The 22,397-nt window shown below is 47.4% G+C and overlaps 2 protein-coding genes across 3 annotated transcripts in view; one reads left to right on the forward strand and one right to left on the reverse strand.

The window, feature by feature from the left end:
• NHERF1 (NHERF family PDZ scaffold protein 1) lies at positions 1-21,524 on the forward strand. 2 transcript variants are annotated; one of them, XM_074260700.1, is made up of 6 exons: positions 1-693; positions 14,005-14,166; positions 15,218-15,371; positions 18,638-18,678; positions 20,069-20,155; positions 20,498-21,524. In XM_074260700.1, exons 1-6 carry the CDS (start codon positions 244-246, stop codon positions 20,678-20,680), a joined length of 1,077 nt encoding a protein of 358 aa, XP_074116801.1. In that variant the 5' UTR covers positions 1-243; the 3' UTR covers positions 20,681-21,524. The 2 variants fall into 2 exon arrangements, with proteins under 2 accessions (XP_074116801.1, XP_074116803.1); XM_074260702.1 differs by lacking the exon at positions 20,069-20,155.
• Positions 17,502-22,397, reverse strand: part of NAT9 (N-acetyltransferase 9) — a 10,741-nt gene continuing 5,845 nt past the window's right edge. The window contains exon 9 of the transcript XR_012481145.1: positions 17,502-18,228. The gene's annotated coding sequence lies outside the window, so the exon portion shown is untranslated. The remainder of the gene's footprint in view (positions 18,229-22,397) is intronic.

The following is a 22,397-nucleotide window of genomic DNA, read 5'->3' on the forward strand; positions in this document are numbered from 1 at the left end:
AAGGGGCTGTGACAGGTTCTGGACCGCGGAGACACTGGGCGGAACTGTCATTGGTCTCTTCGCTTTTCTTCGGAACTTAAGAGAAGTTCGCAGCGGCCCCTTTGCCGAGACCTCCGCCCTCCGCCGAGCCCGCGATTCCTCGCAGAGTTTCATCCCGGATCCCCGCCTCCTAGGGCAGGGGTGGGAGGGGGCGAGCGGTGAGCCGGCCCTATCTGCAAAGCCCCTGAGCCGCTCCGGAGCGAGATGAGCGCCGACGCGGACTCCGGGAGCCCCCTGCCCCGGCTCTGCAGTCTGGAGAAGGGGCCCAATGGCTACGGCTTCCACCTCCACGGCGAGAAGGGCAAAGTGGGACAGTTCATCCGGCTGGTGGAGCCGGGCTCGCCGGCCGAAAAGGCGGGACTGCTGGCCGGGGACCGCTTGGTGGAGGTGAATGGCGAGAACGTGGAGCAGGAGAGTCACCAGCAGGTGGTGAGCCGCATCCGAGCCGCGCTCAACGCCGTGCGCCTGCTGGTGGTCGACCCGGAGACTGACGAGCGCCTGCAGAAGCTGGGCATCCAGGTGCGGGAAGAACTGCTGCGCGGCGAAGCCGAGCCCGGCGCGCAGAGGGCCGCGGAGACGCGGGCGGATGGGGGCGAGGAGCAGCAGCCGGGGGCGGCGGGCGAGCCGCGGGAAGAGAAGAGCCAGCAGGAGCAGGTAACTCCCTGCAGCTCAGTCTGGGATGGGGGGAGGGGAGTTTCCGGGAGGCGCCTAGGTGTCCTTGGAGTAAAGCCGCGTGGCTTGCCACGAGCTCGCCTCTGTTTGGTCGTGAACCGAAGCCCGCGGAATGGAGGCTGTTTCAGCCTGCTGCTGGCCCAGCCGGCGCGTGTCTCTCATACAGATCGTCCTTCCTGTCTCCCCTCACCACCCCACCACCCCCGGGACCCGACCCCCTCCGCTGGGGCAGCCTGGCCACGCCTCTTTCCTGGGAGCTCCCTCATATAACTCTCCTCTGCCCACTCCCCCACCTGTTCCGCTCCCTCCCGCTCCCATTTGCAACCAAGGGCCGAGGGGTGGAACCTGTTTTCTCCCCGAAGCTAGCGCCGGCGCTGCGTGTGTGTGTGTGTGTGTGTGTGTGTGTGTGTGTGTGCGCGCGCGCGCGCGTGTGTTTGCGTGTATGTGCGTGTGTTTGTGTGTATGTGCGTGTGTGTGTGTATGTGCGTGTGTGTGTGTATGTGCTCCACAGGTGGGTGGGAACTGGCGTTCAAGGATGCCTGGAAAGTCCAGGAAAGGCTGCCGAGAGCGAGCTAGGAGAGTCTCCGTCCCCTCCTCCCGCCACGCGAGTTACAGCTCTGTGTGTGTGTGTGTGAGAGACTTTAGAGAGGGGACTATGTAGGAAAGGGGTGTGTCGGGAGAGCAGTTTTTGACCTCGGAGTGGAGGGAGCAGGACTTGTGTATCATTAACCCCACCGAGTTGGACTTCATCCCCGCCGGAGGGTGATGTGGCTTCTGAGAAAGCGGGAACCAGCCCCGCTGCCTTGGGGCGGGAGGCGGCTGGAGCGGGCGGAGGCCACGGTGGGGGTGGGGAGGAGAAGGGAGCGCGTCTCGGGGGGGATCCTGCCGCCCGGAGGATTTATGAGTCTCAGGAATGTGAGAAGTAAGCACAAGCCTTTATCTGAGGAGCGGGGGACACAGACTCCGGGAGGACCTGGGGCAGGGAGAGGGCAGGGTTTCCCTGGGCAAACAAGCGGGATAACTTGCTGCTTTTTCCTTGTTTGGCGTTTCCCCAAGTGATCCCAGTGCGGATCAGCCGGAGGAGGATGGGGCTGGAGAAATACGGACTTGTTGTTCTGAGCCGCCGGTCCCCAGAGATTGTGGGAGACCTTTAAGTCGGGAAGAGGCGGGTCCCGGCCTTGGCGAATTCCGGGGGCTCGGGTTCCCGGCTCGGGAGGAACAGAACCTAGTCCTCCACTCTCGAGCACCCAGAAAATCCAACTGTTAACTCGCAACCAGATGGCTTCCTGCTGCCTAATGTGGACAGGCTTGGCATAGGAGAGCGGGCAGAGCTCGGGGTGGAGGAAGGGCACCGCGCAGGGAGGTTGGGGGCAGGGTGGAGAGGGCCAACTGGTTCGGTGGCCAGGAACCCTTTCTTGGATTTATCTGGGTGCTGAGAACACCATCCTCCACCTCTGCTGTGCTCTTACTTCCTGTCTGTGCCAGGTTGGCTCTGATGAGGGCACATGTGCAGGGAAGGGAGGGCAGGAGCTTCCTGGCAGAGGAGACTCAAGTTGGTGCCCTGAGGTGAGTCAGGGAACAGGTAACCTCCAGTCCCCACCCACGGCTCACTGTCCTGAAATTATGTTGAAAACATCTATTAGTCATTCTCTATGAAATTATATGAACTTTACTCTTTACTCCCTTTTCCTCACCTCCCCCACTCTTCAGATTTTCCCCCCAAGTGCTTGAAGGGAGAACAAACAGTTGGGGCTGTAGAAGCAGCTCCCTCCTTCTTGGTGTGAGATGCCCCCAAATCCTGCCCCTCTCCTCATCCAAAGGAGAGTTCGAGCTTCCTCCTCTGCGTTTTAAGCCTCCTACAATTTCTGTCTAGAGAAATGTGTTTAGCCTGGGCTCCCCAGGGGCTCCGAGAGGAGGTTTCCAGAGGCCGTTGGGAGAAGCTTGCACTTTTCCTGGGGAAGAGAGTTCCAGGTGCCTGAGCCCAGTAACGCGGCCTCGCGGGGATTCTACACATCTGTTCTGATGCCAACCTGTGGCACCTTGGTGCAGTGGGGCGAAATGTAGGCAGTTTCCACACTTAAGGAGCCAATGACCTAATTCATAACCACCTGGCACTGGGGATAGATACAAAGAGCAAAAGAAAAAACTCCTAGTACTTGTCCTCAAGCAGTTTTAAAGTTCCCTGGTAGTTAAGCAGCCAAGCCAGATCATCTGACTGCAAATGCAGTATATAAGCTCTTTAAAGGGCAAGGAAGGTTTGTTTATGCCTTCTTGATACTTTAATAGAGGCAGCTAACTAACTGGGTGGATGGAGGGCAGGGCTCGGAGTCAGGAAGACATCTTCCTGAATTCAAATCTGGCCTCAGGCACTGTGAGACCTGGGCAAGTCACTTAACCCTGTTTGCCTCGGTTTCCTTCATCTGCAAAATGATCTGGAATATGAAACAGCAAATAAACTCCAGGATCTTTGCATTTCAAGACTGAAACGATTGAACAATAATAAAATACTTTAATAAGTATTTTTTGTAATTAAGGTGATTTGGGGTGCCCAGTGTCCACTGCCTTATGGTTGATGTAAACAATAATAAATACTATTCTGTTCTCCTCCAGAAGGAAGAGAGGAGTACTGCCTTGAAAGGGGGCCTGAAGGGAAAGAATAGTGATAGTCCTACTGCCAGACCCACCAGTGATCATGGCTCACATTTTTATAGCTTTTGACAGATTTATATGTATTCTCTCATTTGATCCTCACAACTGTAAGACAACAGTTTTAGATCTAGAAGGTACTTTACAGGTTTTCTGGTTTGATCCCTTCATTTTACAGAGGAGAAAATTTGTGCTGAAGAGGATGGGTGATTTGCTTAAGATCACAGGCTAATAAGTGACCCCCCAGTTCTGCGGCCCCAAATCTATTGCTTTTTCTACTGTGCCACTAGCCTTGTCTAGAGAAATTGAGTCTCAGGAAGGAAATTTAATTTAGGTGTTACAAATATGACTATCCTCATTTTACAGAAAAGAGAAACTGAGTCACAATAAAACTAGACCCTCGTTTTACCATTAGGTCTCAAGTTACCTTGCCCAAAGTATTCATCTAGTAAATTGCTATGGTGGGCCAGGATTCAAGTCTATTGATTCAAAAAGAATCAAGTGTGCCTTCACTGACCTTGTTCCACTACATTGGTTCCCAATCAGGTACCTATAGTAGTCTGGGTTTTCAGACAGATCATATCTATGGTTTTGGGTTTTTTTGCTATTCAAAGATTCTCCAACAGTTCCATCCCTGATCTGTGAGGTAGGGAAAAAATGAATATTTCAGTTGGAAACCAAGTACTAGACAGGCTGATTATTCTCCAATATAGCTTTTTTTGTGTGTGCAGCTTTTTTTCCTGAGGAATAGAGATTCATGTTGACATCCATAGAGGAACTAAAGAGATCAAAATAGGGGTTGGGTTTGAGTTGCTGTGACCAGGGCCATCTCTTGAGTCAGAGGTTCTGGTATTTTTGCTAGCACAATCTATCCTCTGGCTCTTGGCTGTTAATTACATACGCCTGTGAATTTTCCAGTGGATTGGTAACTCCGGGGAGAACCCTGTGTCCTTTTAGTCCTTTAGAGATAAGGTGAGCATTCCTTATCTGAAAACTTTGGTATGTGGAGGTGGGGTGAGGAGGGCCCTAGGCTTCCTCCTTCATCCTCCACCACCTCCCCTCCCTTTCCCCAAGGGTAGAGAAAAATACGCCCTTTCATTGCACTCTATGAGGCATGTGCTAAGAAAATTTGTTCAAATTCCTCAGACTTTTACTGGATCACAATTATGTAAAGGGAGTATAAAGATTATAGATGACAACAGGTCTGTTACAGGCTGGAATGGTCTCTGCCCTCATTTGTAACTGTGATAGAAAATGATTGTTTAATGCATGAGAGAGAGACAAATCCTTGTTTGCAGAAAATTAACCAGAGTATTTTTTCCCAAATATTTTAGAACTTTATTGCTATTACTATGTACAGTCTTTTCTTGGTTTTGCTGATTTCACTTTTCATTATTTCATGCATTTTACCATACCTTTTTTTTTTTTTTTAAATCAACTCACTCATTATTTCTTACAGCAAAGTAGTATTCTATCACAATCATATACCACAAGTTGTTATCATGAAGATCATTGGTTGCAGAAAGCTGGACTAATACATGCATGAAAACTAGGCTGAAGTAAATGAGAAAAATCTGGGACATGACTACAAGGGAGCTAGTGGTTAGAATATTGGCCTTGGAGACATAAAGTCCTGAATTCTGATCTTACCTGGGCAAAGGACTCAGTTTCTTTAACTATAAAATTAGCATTTAACCAAGTATTGATTCAAATAACAGGTTCTTCTGAAATCCTCCTGGGGACTTAGTTTCATCTGGAAGAATTTTTTTTTCTCCCAGATAAAATTTTTCTAGCTATCCTCTTTAGCTCTATTCTAGGAAAACAACATTGGAAAATTTTCAGTAATATTAGATTTGAGTCTAAAAGACTTGTTGAATCCCTACTCTCTGATGGGGCATGCAGGTAAACTGGATTTGGGATTAGAAAGTCCTGTATTCTAGTCCTGCCTCATGCAGTTACTTGGTATGTGTGTTTGGGCAAGTCACTTAACCACTCATTTCTCTATATGTTAAAATGAAGATTAATAATAACAAGGTTAAGGATCAAGAAGTAATATGTATATATAAAGTATTTTGCCAAAAGCACCATTAAATGTGAGCATCTGGGTTCTTTATCTGTCACATTCTTATTTTTCTAGATTTGTTTTTCCCCTTGAGGGAAAATCTTTTAAGATCTGAATCAATCTTTAAGATCTGAATTTGTGAACAGTTGAAATCCAGTTTAGTGTAACCTTCTTTGGTATTATCTCCTTTGTAATGTGAAATAGCTCAGATTTTCTGTTAAGATATTCTCAGCAGAATATTTCCCCAGGTGCATAGACAGCAAAGCCAGGGGAGGCCTGAGACTAAATAAGGGGAGGTGCAGTTTGGGAGTGTCTCCATTTTAGTTTTTCACTTAATGGTAATTTTTTTTTTTCAATTACATGTAAAGATAGTTTTCAACATGCATTTTTGTAAGATTTTTGAGCTCCAAATTTTCCTTCCCTCCCCAAGACAGCAAGCAGTCTGATGTAGGTTATACAAGTACAGTCATGTTAAATATATTTCCATATTAGTCATGTTGTATTGTGGAAAATCAGAACAAAGGGGGAAAACCCCAAAAAGTGAAAAAACTGTGCTTTGATCTACAATCCATCCCCATAGTTCTTTCCCTGGATGTGGATGGCATTCTCTATCACCAGTCTGTTGGAATTGTCCTGGATCATTGCACTGCTGAGAAGAGCTAAGTCTGTCCTAGTTAATCATCACACAATCTTGGTTCTGCTCATTTCACTCAGCATCAGTTCACATCAGCCTCCCCAGACTTTTCCGACATCGGGCCCATTCGTCATTTCTTACAGAACTATGGCATTCATTCACGGACCCGACCTCATGCAGCCATTTTGGGGGCGTCCTGTCTTTGGCACGTCCCTTTGCATTTGGGTGCTTGCTGACAGACCCCCCTTGCTGCTTCCCTGGGACAGGCTCTGGCTGACCCTTCTTCTGAAGTGTAGTGAATTAATTGGCCCTTCTTTATGAGCCCCACCATTAGATCTCAGAGCTGAGAACACCTACACAAACAGGCTGGGTACTGCACGTACCCTTTGTTCTCTCCTTTCACCCCTCAGGCCAGGCCACTGGTCAGTGTCCAGAGCTTCAGACTATCCTGGCCTCCTGGGAAGAATGCAAAGACTGTCCACTTAGCCCCACAGGTTATAGCTGGCCTGAGGGTGGGTCAGAGGGCGTTCCTAGCCATTGGGCCTAGAAATTCGGAGCTGAGAGATCCCCCCCAGCATCCCGAGCTTGTCTTTTCTGGGCACTCTTGAACATCCTCCAGCTGTCCCTGCCTACAGAATCCGCAGTGGGTAACAACCACTAGGGAAGTCCACAGGACTGCCAGTTTAAAGCAACCTCTATCCCCCAAATCAGTCCTGAGGTTCTTGTGTATGTGGGAGAAGGTTCTTGTGTACCTGTACCAGAGTTGGATCCAGTAAGGGACTTGTGGGGCAGTGCCTGCTGGGGCTGATATGGAGGAGCCTTGGGTTGACCTTGAACCAAGTACCAACCCATGCCATCCCAGGCCTGCCCTGCCCCTTCCCCTTTAAATTTGCGCCTCAAATCTTTCTCTGTAGCTCCCTAGGCTAGGGAACTTACTAATTAGCCTGACTGCTCTTGGGGCAGCAGATCGGTGTGTTAAGAGGAACTGGCCACAGGCTTACCTCCTGGGCCCCCATTTGTGCCCCCTCACCATTCCTAGCCCATTGGGCAGGGAAGTAAATGTTCCATCGAGCAAACACAAAGCAAAGGTTGTTATCATAATAACTATTTACTGGCTCTGTGCTGGAGAAGGAAATTATAACTGTCTTTAGCAGGGGTGGGAGGTCGGTGGAGCTTTCTTTGGGGAAGGCCGGCTTTAGGATTCGGAGCTGGAGGGGTGTAGTCTGCCTTGTACATGGTTGGGTCCTGCCCCCCCTCCCCCTCTAGGGCAGTGTGTCCTATGTCCTGATTGGTTTACACAGATTGTTTGAACTTTGCCTCAGGGTTGGGAGGGGGGAGAGCAGCTGGGCCTAGAGTCCATTGACCTGACCTTCTAAGGATATGCAAGATCTGTTTGGAGGAAGGTGCTCCACCCTACTTAATGTCCCCCTTTTTAAAGTTAATTTTATTTGTAGGTTCTGACTTTCTCCCCTTTTATTTCCTCCTCCCACTCTTTGAGAAGAGAAAGAAAACAAAACTGTTACAACCAGAGTCACCTTTTTTAGTCTTTTCCATACACTCCTACATCCAGTCATCCTCCACTTTTCCCCAAACTAGGAGAGGTACTTGGTGGGAGCACCAACTGGACCGCCATGCCTTCAGTTTTTAGCGCCCTGGCTCCCAGGAATCTCTAGGAGCTAACCTGTTTTGCTCACATTTGATCCCCCCTACCTTCCCCACTTTCCCCTGGGGCTTGAGCCCTGGGAGAGCCGGGCAGGCCACCCTGCTGGGGCCAGATTTTCTTTTATCAGAGCCAGCCCTTGTTAGCATAAATGAGCAGGTAGCCTGACTTGGGGAAGGGGCAGAAAGAACGAAGGGGGGGGCGGTCTTAGCAGAGCTGCACCTTTTGCCCCTTCTAGCCCACCCCCCCCCTTCCCCTTCCCCTCTGCAGCTGGCACTGGGGACCAAAAACTCGAGGCAGATCTTTACCCTTCTGAAGTAGCACCCCTTCTCCCGGGCTGCCTTTCTGTCTCTATAGCACCCATCACCATGACATTGAGGGCTGAGGGAGGGGTCAGTGGCGCCCAGACAAGAGAATGGGCAGGTCATTTCCCCCACCCTGCTGGCAGCCTTCTTTGTGGGGAGCAATGGGCCCGGTCCTCAGGGACTTTCACAGAGGGATTAGGATATCATCTTTCCTAGGCTTTCCAGGTGGCTGCCGATGGGGCCTATTGAATTCCCCTGAGAGCTGTTGCTTTACTCTCGGGGCCCAGCTTTAAGTCTGGGGGCCACTCCTAGGGTGGGAATGGATTCCACAGTGATTGACCTCTGGCACGAGAGGTACAATAAAGATAGCCGTGGGGGGAGGGGGGCTGTTCAGAAAATTAGGGGAAGGTCCTAGGGAGGGACAGGACAGCCTGGCCCATTATTCCATTTGCTAGTTTGGACATGTGAACTCTGGGTATGTGTGTTCATTTTTTGGTCCTGCTTTTCACCTATGCCAGCCCCTTTAATCTAAAAAATGGGGTACTTATTATCAGGCTACCATCTTCGTTCTGTGGAGCCCCTGGGCAGTGGGCAGCACTTACTTTGGGCATTCATGGCATTGTCATTTGGTGGAAGCTCTGCCCCCAAATTTTCTACCACCATTTGAGAGGTCAGACCAGACGCCAGTGACCATCCAACCTCAGACCCTGGGGGGCTCGGTGACCCCAGGAAAGACACTGTCATGAGGCACTAGAAAGGGGTGGGATTGAGAGGACAAGGGGAGACAAGAGGGTCAGCAGTGCTCCTTTCCCTTTGGTGGGTAGAGAGCCAAGATTAAAAGAAGAATCCTCTCTGGGACACGGGAAGGTAGGACCTGGGCCACTTCCTGTGGGTACCTAAGTGTTTTTGGAAAGACCACCAATGGCTTCCGGTGCCTTTTTAGCTATGTATTACATTATATGTTATTATGTATATATGTACACACCCATATATTACATATATACTTTAGCTTTTTAGCCAAGTAACTCAGCCCAACTATTCTTTCTTAACCCTCAGGCCTAGAAAGGGCATCTTCCAGGGGGCTTTTTAGCAATTAATCATCATGTGCTCTCTGCCCTGGGGAGTGTCAACCTTTTTATTCTTTCCCTTATAACACTAAGGGGCAGAGGGGCAAACTGACTCCTCCTTCCCCATCATCCTGGGGCAGCCTCCTTAGGCCAGGCTCCCTGGTACAGCCTGGAAGCCGGGCAGGAAGGGCCGCTTGAGTTGGGTGTGGCCCGAGTGTCCGGATGGCTGGGGGTGGAAGGCACCCTCCGAGGGGCTCTGCTCGCCCCTAGCTAGCCAGGCATTCCCTAGCTACCATCTGGTGGGAGGCCTAACGCCCAGGAATATTCCCGGCCTAGTTATTGACTGCTGCCTTCCCCTCTGGCCATTGTAATTCAGACAGCCACAGCTTTCATTATGTGCATTAGTGAGTGCTCCGGAAGGAAGGCTGTGGGTTTCATCAGCCCCCAGGCTGCCTCTGTGCAACGCTGCCACCAGAGAGAAGGTACCCCAGAGTCTGTCCCTCCCTCCCTCCTTCCTAAAGCTGAAGCTGAGCCGGCAGCTCTGGGAGCCACCCAAGCTGTTACAGCTCCCACTCAGGCTTTTGTTGCTTGCGGACCCCAGAGTAACAGGGACATTCGCTCCAGGCTTCCTTGTTTATCCTGCTGGTTCCAGGGGTGGACCATTTCGTCGTGGGTCTGGCTGGGACAGAAAGCTGAGCTGAGCTTGGCAGCAACTTGTCAGACCTGTTCCCTCTCACCTTGGCATTTTCAGAGAGAGGGGTGAGACCTGCAGCTTTGTGAAGGGATTAGGGGGGATAGAGCCTCATCCCCCAGATGAAGCGGTGGGGAACCGATGGGAAGGATGGGGGGTACAGGAAGGGCACTGCCCGGATGCCACACAGAGATGGGCAGGGGGGAACCATGCTGAACTCCATCTGCTGGGAGGCAAGAGGGGGAAAGAGGAGAATCGAGTGAGATTCGAGTAAGAGGTAATGTTACTTGTTATTTGTGCCAGTCATCCACAGCCGAGAGGGTTGGGTAGAGTAGGAGGCAAAGGCTGCACCTGCAACACCCCCTCCCTCACCCATGCTCTCCCTCTGGCCCTGAAAGAACACCTGACGGAGCCAGGCCCAGATGTAGGTGGCTGGCATTTGGAGGAATCATAGGCAAGGTGCTCACCCACCTGCCCGGTCCTGTCCTTCCCATACCCCTCAGCTGTGAGCTCTGTCCTTGCGCATTCTGGAGCAATCGACTTGGACTTTTTCCCAGCTCAAGGCTGGATAAGGAGGGGAGCTGCTCAATACCCAGAAACCTTCAGTAAGCGAGCTTTGGGGAAGTGGGGGAGTAGCAGAAAGGAAGGAGAAAGAGAGCTGGTGAATTAAGGAACTTCTCTGTCTGAGCCTGGTACCCTTCCTCCTGATGCAAGCGCAGCGGAGCCTGAGGGGAGTGTAGGTGGGCCCTTTGCCAGAGGAAACCCCAGAGTTTGTTGGCTAAGCCATTTAGTCACCATGGGACTTGCAAGTTGGGGCAGGAAGTCTGGCTGCAACTTAGATCCTCCTTCCCTCCCTTTCTTCTTAGCTTTGTCATTCCCTGAGTTGGGCTCTTTTTCTTGAAGGTTTCCCTTGGGGACCACCTCTTTCCCTTCCTCATTCATACCTGGAAAATCATGGCCACCATTTTGGTCATAGGGTGATAGACCATGTTTTTCTTAGTTATTGCTTCGAGTTCCAAAATGAATCTTCAAGATTTGCCTCGATTGCCTAAGTTATTGAGGGCAGAGATGGCGGATAGGGGAGGGCTAAATGTAGGTAGCTCATCTTGCTCTGTGTCTCAACCCCCAAGAAAAAAGCCTGGGGCAGTCGTTTGGCTGTTAAACCTTTTCACTTGGATTGGAGATAGGACTACAGAACGTCTAGAGCCAAAGGCATCTGAGAGCCAGTCATGGCCTGGATAGACTTGGAGTGAGGAATACCTAGTTCACATTCTCCCTTGAGTATACAAGTTTGATCCTGGGTACCCCAATTTATCTTCTTAGTGCCTCAGTTTCCTCATCCGTAAAACATGGGGGCCGGATTGGGCCTCTTAAAATCCCTCCCAGCTTTAAATCTATGATGCCATTTTAAAATTCACCCTCTTCACTTTACAGGAAACTGAAACACAGAGGAGTGATAGAATCAAGATCATAGTGATTTAGTGGCAAAGAGAATGAAAATCGGGTCTTCAGTGTTCTTTTCATTATAACTGAGCTGCTTTTTACATCACACTTTCCCCCCAACTTTTACTTACTAATTTATTCAATTTTTTATTTTTCAACATTTCTTTTTTAAGATTTTGATTTCCATTTTTTTCCCTCTCTTCTGTTCCCTCCCCAAGATGGCAATCATTTTTTAAAACTGTTTTGATACCTTTTCTTTTTTTTTTTTTTTTGCTTTTTGCTGGGGCAATTGGGGTTAAGTGACTTGCCCAGGGTCACACAGCTAGTTCGTGTTAAGTGTCTGAGACCAGATTTGAACTCGTCCTCCTGAATTCAGGCTGGTGCTCTATCCACTGAGCCACCTAGTTGTCCCAGATACCAGGTCCATACCAGCAATTAGATATAGCCCTGGTCTACAAGCTTCCCCTCATCTGAATATAGCATTCCCCTTAGTGACTTGTAGAGATTTATCAGGAATAGTGGTGTTTAAGCATTCCTAGGTCCTTCAGCTTCTCAGGAGTCAGGAAGTTTTTTTTTTTTCTAGTTATCTATTCTATCCCTTCCCTTCATGATATCCAAACCACTGTTCCCACCTGTCTACTCCCAAATGTCTCCTCCTAGCCCAGGGAGTTGGCCCTTTGGCTGGGCCCGAATGAGAGGAGTCAGTGTCAGGGCCGATAATCTTTACTGTAAACACACAGCCCCGATTTCGGTAAATACTATTCACAGTGTACTTTATTGCTGTGCTCTTCTTGCAGAAACAATGTAGGGCTCAGAGGAGTAACTACCCATTTCCTTCTCAAAGAATGTTTGCTCTACATCCCTTTTGGCCTCAATCTAGGGAAGAACAAGAATTTCAATCTACTCCCACAAAGGAGGTTTCTCCTGCTACTTCCCAGATTAAGTAGTGCTAGGATACCCTATATGATTGGTATGTGAAATTATTATTTTTTTTTTTTAGTGAATAAAAATCTATTTCCTCTCCTTCTTAGCTCTCACCCTGGAGGAAAAAGAAAAACAAAATCTTTTTAGTATAGATACATAGTTAAGCAAAACATTCCTTTACTGGCTGTATCCAAAAAAAAAAGAGGTCTTATTTAGCTTCCTAAATCCATCACTCTGGAGATGGGTGGTGTCCTTCATGATTGGCTGTTGTCATGTGAATTTAAAAAGATTCTATGATTTTAGAATCTTCCAGGAATTTCTTCCACTAAAAGTGGAAGACATCCTGGTAATCTACCAGTTTGAAAGCTCAATAATAGGGAATTGCTTGTGGTTTATAGAGGTTGACTTATAAGACCCTCCAGAGTTATATGAGTATTAGGGGCTAACTTTGAATTTAGACCTTTCTCAATCCAAAGCCAGGACCAAATCCACTGTGTCTGTGTTTTGCATGAATTCACACATAAAACTGATTTTGTATTGTTGCTTTTTAATGGATGGGGGACAAACTAGAGAAGCAATTTTGAGCTCAATTTTTAAAAAAGGCTAGAAATGAATTAATTCACTGTGCCATACTGCTTCTATACCATTAATAACAAAAGAGTAAAATCTTTACACAGTAAATGTTTAATGAGTAGTTTTCTTTTTTTTTTCTAACAGTATTTTGTTTTTCCAATAACATGTAAGGTAGCTTTCAGCATTCAGTTTTGTAAGATTTTGAGTTCCAAATTTTCTTTTCTCCCTCCTTCCCTTAATTCCTTCCTCCCTAAGATAACAAGTAATTTGATACAGGTTATACATGTACAATCATTTTAAACATATTTCCTAAATAGTCATGTTGTGAAAGAAAAATCAGAACAAAAGGGAGAAACCATAAGAAAGAAAAGACAAATTAAAAAAAATTAAAGTAGTATGATTCAATACATTAAGTCTTCATAGTTGTCTCTCTGGATACAGATGACATTTTCTATCCCAAGACTGTTGAAATTGTCTTGGATCATTGTATTGCTGACAAGAGCTAAGTTTGTCATAGCTGTTGCTATATATAATGTTCTGGTTCTGCTCATTTCACTCGGCATCAGTTCATGTAAGCCTCTCCAGGCCTCTCTGTATTCTTCCTGCTGGTCATTTCTTACAGAACAATAACATTCCATAACATTCATATACCCTAACTTATTCAGCATCCACTGATGGGCATCCATTCAATTTCAAGTTCCTTGCTACTACAAAAAGAATTGCTACAAACATTTTTTAGTACATGTGTGTCCTTTCTCTTCTCTTATGATCTTTTTGGGAAACAGACCCACTGCCGCATCAAAGGGTATGCAGAGTTTTATAATCCTTTCCAAATTGTTCTCCAAAATGGCTGGATCACTTCACAACTTCAACAATGAATTAGGGTTCCAGTTTTCCCACATCTCCTTCTACTTTCATTTTAATGAGTGTTTCTCAAATTGAATATAAAAGCTTAGGGATTTTCTAGTTCTTTTTGACTTCCCATACCCCATTTTATTTCATAAATTATAAAATTTGAGTTCCTGGCAGCAAAGGAATTGACCTACTTCAGATCACACAAGTAATTAGTATTATAATCTGGATTAGAATGCAGGACCCTTCCACAATACCCTGTTCAAATGTTTCAGGGAACAAGTCCAAAACCCTTTTTCTTAGTCTTTCTGTTTACTGCATGCTTCAGATGGAAAGAAGGGTCTAGAATGGAGGCTACAGCCCATAGTGGGAGTAGGGGGAATGTAAAGAGGGATGATAGAATAAGACACTAACATCTCTGTCTTTGTATATGCAGAGGGAGCTGAGACCGCGACTTTGTGTTATGAAAAAAGGTCCCAATGGCTATGGTTTCAACCTGCACAGTGATAAGTCTAAGCCTGGCCAGTATATCCGTGCTGTGGATTCCAACTCACCGGCTGAGGCTTCGGGGCTCCAGGCCCAGGACCGGATTGTGGAGGTAATATTTCTTTGCTTTTTAAATCCCCTCTTCCTAAGGTTCTCAACTTTCCCTCACCCAGTTTCTTCCTGATTAGATTATAAATGCTCTGAGGGCAAGAATTGTATTATTCATCTTTTGATTTCCCCCCCCCCTCCCAACAGCCTCCCTAGCACAGTCTTTGCACCTAGGAAGAAGAGGAGGCTCAGTAAATGTTGGCTGAATAAACAAATGAAATCCCTTTCCTGTTCCTGGCCCTTACTACCGGAACCCACTCCTGTCTGCAGACAAACTCAGCGCTCCCCTGTGTGCAGCTTTGTAGTCCTTGGTATAAAATTTAGCTGAACTCTTAGAATCATCAGAGAGTTCCACAGGAACCTACCGGGAAGAACTCGGAGGCTTTTGGGCCACTCTTGATTCCCTCCCCAAGAATGGCATTATTTTTACAGGAGGAAGGAAAGAAAAGTTTGTCATCTGAAATGTTAGGCAGACTTCTGGGAGATCTGATGGAAGAGGAAACAGGAATTAGCTAGTTTATATACGGTTTCACCTGAAGAAATAAGGAAGTGATAAGCCTTCTCCAAAGTCCTTGGATCCACTGAGAGAGAGTAGGAATGGTGGCTGAGACTATAAAACAAAGGAGATTTGCATCTGTCCCCAACAGCAGACTAACAGGCTGCTCCATTCCAGCTGTACCTTCATCTTTTCCTGTGCGAATGGGCTGTTTCTCAGAGAACAATGATATTCTGTCACATTCATATACCATAACTTATTCAGCCATTCCCCGATTGATTTAGGGTTAGGCTCCCAAAGGAAAAAAAACAAAACTCTATTTTTTCCCCTGCAGTAGGTTAACTAGCTTTTATTAAATGCCTTGTTTTGTCCTTTGCCGACACAGGATGCTTCTGGGTTGGGGAGTGGATTTGTTGCCACTTGTGGCGTGGGCCAGAGGATAGGGATCTGGAGCTTCCTTAGGTTGTAAAGATGGAGAAAATTCTCCATCCCACCCCATCCACCTCCGGGTTCCCAAACTCTAGGTCACTCTTCCGACTCTCTTTACCTACTCTCTCAGGTGAACGGGATCTGCATGGAAGGAAAACAGCACGGGGACGTGGTCGCTGCGATCAAGGCTGGTGGAGATGAGACCAAGCTGCTAGTTGTGGACAAGGAGACGGACGAGTTCTTCAAAAAGTGTAAAGTGATACCATCCCAGGAGCACCTGAGTGGTGAGTTAGCGTGAGGAGACCAGTGTCAAGGAATGAAACTGCATTCGTAGCAGAGCAAACAGGGGGAGCAGGGAGGTTGCCTTACAAAGACAGAGGTTCCTTGTCCCTTTTCACCTTGCTAAGTTTCTGGGGCTGGAGCTCCTGGCACTCTCTCTTACTTTTCCTTCCTGAGATGTAGGAAGCTGGCATTGAGGCCCTCATGTGGGCAGGGCAAGGAGTTGGCAGGGGTGCCTCGTGGGGGAAGGGCAGAAGTGGGCAAAAAATGTGGTCCTTTCTGTAATGGATGAGGGTAGAGAGGGAAAGGAGAGCAGCACCAAGCTTCTCTGCCACTTCCTCAGGGGCCTTTTGTCGGGGACTCTGAGCATGAAAGGGTTAACTTTGTTAGTTGGTCAGGTCAGCTCCAATAAATAGTAGGAGCAGGACAGCTTCTCCCCCTTGCCCCTCCCCTTCCCCTCTATCAGGTTGTCCTGGAAACTTCAGGCATGCTCTGTGGAGCAATTGGTTCCCACTTCGGGTCCCCCTGGCCCCTGCCCTTCCCTCTCCAGTTCTGCACCTCCCCCTACCCAGATCCTGCCTCAGCTAGGTTGCCATGGCGTTAGTCAGCAAGGGGTTAAGTGGACCCTGCTCGCTGTACTGGACCCTGAAGGAGATGGCTCTCTGGGCCGGGAGCCATGCAGGGTGTGGCCAGCTTGGACTTTGCCACAAGCTAGATCCCCTGGGAGAATTTGGTGTTGGGGGCAGGTTGGTGGCTTATTAATACCGGCCTGTCACATGTTTAGAAATACTGGGGTGGGGGTGGGGTGGGGGAAGGAGGAGTTAGGAAGCTGTTTTTCAGCTGACACTGAGAGTCTTATCTCCTGACTTTAATCCCGGGGCTTCCGCTGGGACTGGCCCTGGAATACTAATAATGTTAGCTAAGTGTTTTAAAGTACTTTACATATGGAGGTGAATTTAGAGCAGATAGACAGACTGACAACTTTAAATCAGCAAGACCTGGGTGTTAAGTCTTATCTCTAACTCTAACTGGTGAGCATAGGTGAGCCTGGCCAGGTCCCTTACCCTCTGCAAGAGCCACAGGCCGAGTGCCTGGTTGCAGGGTAGAGGATGGTTGGGACCACAGGTGCAGTCCTTGCCCTTTTGCTTATGGTACCCTACTTATCTTCTCAACAGTACAGCGAGGTGGGTGCTTATATGGGAAGAAACCGAGGCTGTAGGGAGCTGGGTGACTCGCTTAGACTCATACCACCGAGAGGAGAGTTGAGCATGGTTTCAGTTCTGGCCATCCTGTTTCTAAGCCTGGCACTATCTACTAGGTCCCTTTGGTGCCCAGGGAGCTCAGTGGGCAGGAAGTCCTTGAGTGGCCCTTGGATGGAGGCTGAGGAGAGGACGGGATTGCTAATGAGGCTCCTGTAGGAGCTATGACTGACTGGGCAAACCGAAAATAAAGCAAAGCAATGCCTGAGAGGTTTCCTTTGGATGCGGGCAAGTCGTACAATCCTGAGAGGGAAGGGAGGACTCTTGCTTCTTTCTTTGCTTCTCTTAAGCAAATCTCAAACTTCCCAAGGAAAATACTCACTGTTCTGATGTCCTATGGACACTGGGGCGAAAGTGACCAGAATGCGTGCCACTGAGTAAACATTTCACAGCTACAGAGCAGGTGTGTCTTTGGTATCAGAAACAAATGAGCAGCCCCAGCTGGGTGGTTCCAGTTCATGTCAAAGGTCTTTCATGGAGCACTGTTGGCTTTTAATAGTTTACAGGAGACTAGAGGCAGTGATAATGGTGAAGACTAGTTTTACAAAGGTCTAAACGCAACAAACCTGGATCATAGGAATAAGCATTAATTAAATACTCCCCTGTGCTAGGCACTTTGCCAAGGGCTTTACAGATATTATTAGGGAGTGGGTACCGTTATTCCCATTCAGGAAGCGGAGGCAGACAAGTTGATTTGCTCTGGGTCATGGTGACTTCAGGCACATAGTTCACTGCACCACTTATGTCTCACTATATCCTTTAAAACAAAACAAAAAACTCATTACAGCCAAGTGCTACAAGTGAGAATTCAGCACATAGTAAATCAGTAATTCCATCATCTCCATAAATATAAAATTGTCACATTCGGAAGAACAATTGCCATTTTGTCTATCTTTTTATTTTATTGACATTTCCCTGTCAGGGTGATAGCACTGTGTTTTTAACAGACTGTCTTTGCACTAGTTTTTGTGTCGCAGATTTGGCTTGCATTCTTGATCTGGCCTTGTCAGATGCTAAAAGTTCTTTCATTGATAACCATTGTGAAAGCTGGTGGTAAAGTGGTAGAAATTGGGCCGTTATGATGGCATCCAGATGCTTCCTAATCCTAGGTCTCCTTTCCTCTCTTGAAACTAGGGCCTCTGCTCTCTACAGGCTTACTTATTTACTCAGTTCTAGGCTGGGAATCACCATGCGCTCATGGCATGTGGCAACACGGCAACACAGAGCTTTGCCCTGAACATGGGTCTAGAAGAAAAGGTCCTGGAACTTAGTGATAATGCTAGAACCCAGGTGTCCTCTACAATAGTTTCTGATAAAGCAAACTCTTGGGTCAGGGTCATCCTTGAGTCTAGAATAAGGCTATTTCTAAGTGTGCAGTACTGATATTTAGGGTCCTCAATCCAATTCTAGGAGTCATAAAATTCAATTTTTAATGAAAGAACGGAGACTACCCAGGATCAACAAAACCTGTGGTTGTGGTCATAAGGAACATACTCCCTCTTGATGTAAGGAAAAGGTCTTGTTCAGGAATCTTAATTTCAAATACATCCTTTTTACTCTGTAAGCTGAAGTTGCATAACACTCAGTGCCTCAGTTTACTGATCTGAAAAATAAGAGATCATAATAGTTTCACTACTGAGAAGGGTTATTGTGACTCAAGCACTGAATAAATCTTAAGGGCTTGATATAGGTACCATCTACCTAATCTTTCCTTTTCTCCTCTCCTACTCCTCATCCCCTCCCGCCTTATATTCTTTACATACTTTCCCTTCCCAGGCCAGATGCTGGCAAGTTCCCTACTTTTGCTTTGGGGGAAATCTGCCTACTATGGATTGGCCTTCCTAAATTTTTAGTTCCATTCTCTTGGTGAGTCCCAAAGAATGAGGGCAACTTCCAGTCCTTCCCTGTCCACACCCTGAAATATTCTTGCAAAGTTAAGGTCAGTAATGATAATCGCCACCACTTTTGGAATCATTCACAGACAGTGCTTTCTCTCCCCTTTATTCTTACAGGTCCCTTGCCAGAGCCTGTTGCCAACGGAGAGGTAGAGAAGGTAAAGAGTGTTTCCTTGCTTACCCGAAATTGCTTCTCCAGCCTTTAACAACCACTTCCTTAATGGTCTAGGAGTGAGTGAGTGTGTGTGTGTGTGAGAGAGAGAGAGAGGACAATAAGAACAGGAACAGAGATAAAAACAGGACACGAAGACACAAAGCTGGGGGGGGGGTGGAGAGAAGAGACAGATCAACAGAGAGAGAGCAATCAAATCAGGAAGGTTGGGAAGGCACCTGAAGCTTTTCATCTCTGAAACTCTGAGATGATATACAACTCAATCTGCTGAAAATCCCATGTCCTGAGCTCTGACACTTAGTTCTACTCATGCAGACCCTAACTCGGGGCTAAGTTTATTTGGAAAGAAGGAAAGACATGGCTGCAGATCCCTCCAAGGCCCATCCTCCCTCCCTGCTAGTCACTGGGTGACAGCCCCCACTCCCTACCATACAGAGGAGACTATTCTTCCCCTGAAGAACAGAGCTTCAGTGTCCAGCCAATGCCCAGCCTCTGCTACTTCCAAGTCTGGGTTGAGAAAACAAAGCTCTCTTCCCCCTAGCCCCTTTCCCCTCCCCCTCCCCCAGTGGAGGAAAATGGGGAACAGGGGGTTGGGAGACTTCAGGGGCTGTCTGCCAGTCGGGGCCCTAAGAGAGCCATGAGAGGGGCAGGGTGCCAAATTGAAGCTTCGGGCCAAGAGATCTATGCTGGAGAAAGTTGCCCTTTTCCCTGAGAGGTGGTCGTGAAGGAAGGATGGGTGTTTTGTAAGGTTTATTCTGTTTCCCCTGGACCCAATAAGCAGAGTTAGTAGGAAAGTGGGGTAGAGAAAACCATTCTGTGCTTTTCAGGACACAAACCTGAGGATAGGACTACACATAGAACAGGACATTTTCTCTTTAAACTAATTCCCCTTGGTTTCCTGGGGACCCTTCTTCACGGTACTTTCCACACCCCTTATTACCCATAAGGCTATTCTTCGTGTTCCCCAGGGAATCAGGCTTAGGGGATGTTTCCAGGATCAAGAGAGGGCCGGCAGGGGGCGGTCCCAGAGATTCAGGGAGCATCATGAACAAGATTCTCTCGCTGGGCACAAAAAGTCCCCTAGAATCCCCGGCTTTAACCCAAAAATCTGTAACTAAATGTCAGAGATAGATTCGTAAGCTTGCGATTCTGGCTAAATATTACAGCAGGCTGTGTTCTCTTTCCCAGGAATTCAAACTGAGTTGCCCCTTTGGGAAACAACCCCTCTCTCATAGCTGGTGGACTTGAAGTACCAGGGGTTCTGGGGGGAGGGTACTGGCCATTTGCTACAGTGCCTCCTTTTGGGTTGATCTTTTTGTCTGCCGGATGCCTCTCTGATCACACTCTCACATATATTCTTTGTTCTTTTACGCCAGGAGAGCAGTGGCACCTGGACTGAAGCAGTGTGTGAGAGCCCCAAACCAGCATCATCAAGATCTACCCTTAGTGAAACTAGTGATGAGGTATGCCTGGGTCAAGAGGCTGAGATAGATCAATGGCCTCCCCAGAGACAACTTACAGCTGGAACTTGTTAGAGGCCAGGTGGGAAAGGCCGAAGGGATTTAGAGGCATTGAGGTAGCGTAGGGCTAGTTAGTGACACAGGCCAGATCTCTTGCTTCTCAGCTTTGGACATCTGGGAAACCAGCCTGCGTCACTGTTTGGAAACTAAGCTAAGAGATATGGATTCTCCTCATCCAAACGTCTCAGAGATAGAAGGAAGTGGCTGAGCAATGGGAGAAGAGGGATACAATCTGGTGGACAGTGATTTATTATTTACTTCTCCCCTTTCCTTTGTTCTCAATAGATGGATTCTCAAGACAAACAAGACTCCACTCCACCCTCTTCTACTTCTTCCTCCTCTGACCCAATTTTGGACTTCAACATCTCCCTGGCAGTGGCCAAAGAGCGGGCTCATCAGAAACGGAGCAGCAAACGTGCACCACAGATGGACTGGAGCAAGAAAAATGAACTCTTCAGCAATCTCTGAGCATCTCTTCCAACGTACTCCTCCTTCCCTTCCCACCAAACCATCCTGGAGAATGAGGAGAAAGTTGGGGTGGGGGGGGGGGGCTGAGTTGTGCCCTTTTGGTCTTCCTTCCCTTTCCTCTTCTCCACTCATTCCAAATCAAAGTACAAATCAGCACCAGCATCTGATTTTCCTAGAAAACCATGTTCTTTCTAAAACCCAGGGAGCATATTTTCCTATTCTATCCAAATGAAAAGACATCTTTCCCTAAATCCCTTCTTCTTAGGGCCCTAAGAAGAGTCTACTTGACTACGTATTCCCTACTCCCTGCCAGCTGGAGGACTATGAGATGATTTAATAGGATAGATTTTTTTCCAATTCATTTTTTTCATGCCATCCAACATAAAACTGTCTTGAGCCTGAGAATGGCTGAATGCACCCTATGGGCAGAAACCACAGCTCAGGGATGGACAGGGTCTTCTCCCTAAAAGCTGTAAATCAGGGTATTTGGAGGGTTTTTTTGGGGGGGAGTGGGAAATGTTTGTTTTAGTGTCATACATAAGTTTAGAAGGATTTTTTTGTGCTATGATTAACATGATTTTTCCCAGTTTCTGTGTTCGAAGAAGTTGCTTATTTTGTCTTAAGCTTGTCTGTCCAAACTCTTAGACTACTTAATTAATTGCCCTAGGCTTTAGGGCAAGAGACATAAGGAGTTTTTGAACCCACTACCTAGTCTTTCTAGTTGAGATCAATCTATTAGTCAATAAGCATTTAGTAAGTGACTGCTAAAACCTGGGATACAAAGAAAGTCCCTGGCTCAAGGAGTTCATAATTTAATTGGTAATAAAATCCTAGCAAGAGATTACATTGGTTCCTCTAACTCATCCCTGTATGCTTATTGCATATTTTATACCCAGCCTCTCCCTTCCAGGTAGCTTATGTCAGAAGGGCTATTTGCAGGTCCACTTTTCTTTGTCCTCTCAACCTGAGATGGTAGAGGAAAAACTGTAGACCTAGTTCTTGAAGTACTTGTCCTTATTCACAGAATTTTGCGCTACACAAGGGCAAATCAGGTTCGCTTTCTTCCTCCCCCCTCCCGGACAGCTAAGCTTCATATAGTGGCTGTCTGTACCTCAGCATAGTAACTATGGTGGAGAAACAAGTGATTTGTTCTCTGGATACCAAAGTCATTGATAGAACTTGCAATCTTTGGCAGGTAGAAAAAAGCTTAATACCTCATTAAGGGAGCTTCTCCCTCCCTCAAACCCCTACCCTCCACCTCCTTATCCCTTTCCAAGCCATAGACTGAAGTACGAAAACTCCTACTCACACACCCATCTCCACCAGTCACTCAGTTCAGATTTACCTCTGGGGCCCCTAGAGTTGAAACTTCAGCCTGGCTCAATGAGGAATGGGGGCTGAGGAATGGGGGCTGAGTCGTGGGTGATTAGAAATCTGGAATGAGAGGACTTTGGTTGAGGGATGCCTGGATTATTAGGCAGCATTAAGCCTTGGGCTGGGGGAGGTAGGTAAGAATGCTTTAATCTCTGCCTGGCTTGCTGGTGGTTCATAGATTCCTGGGACTGGTGAGACCCTGAGCTAGCTCCAGTGATGTTATCTTATCTGGCAAAAGCCGGGAGCAGCAGCTTGGGGGCAGTAACATTTAGACAAAGATGATGTTGTCATGGTCTGTCTTTGAAAGAGGTATGGGCAAGAAATCACATAGAATACTGAGGCT

This window comes from Sminthopsis crassicaudata, chromosome 4, assembly GCF_048593235.1.
Source record: "Sminthopsis crassicaudata isolate SCR6 chromosome 4, ASM4859323v1, whole genome shotgun sequence".
In the NCBI taxonomy this organism is placed as follows: domain Eukaryota; kingdom Metazoa; phylum Chordata; class Mammalia; order Dasyuromorphia; family Dasyuridae; genus Sminthopsis; species Sminthopsis crassicaudata.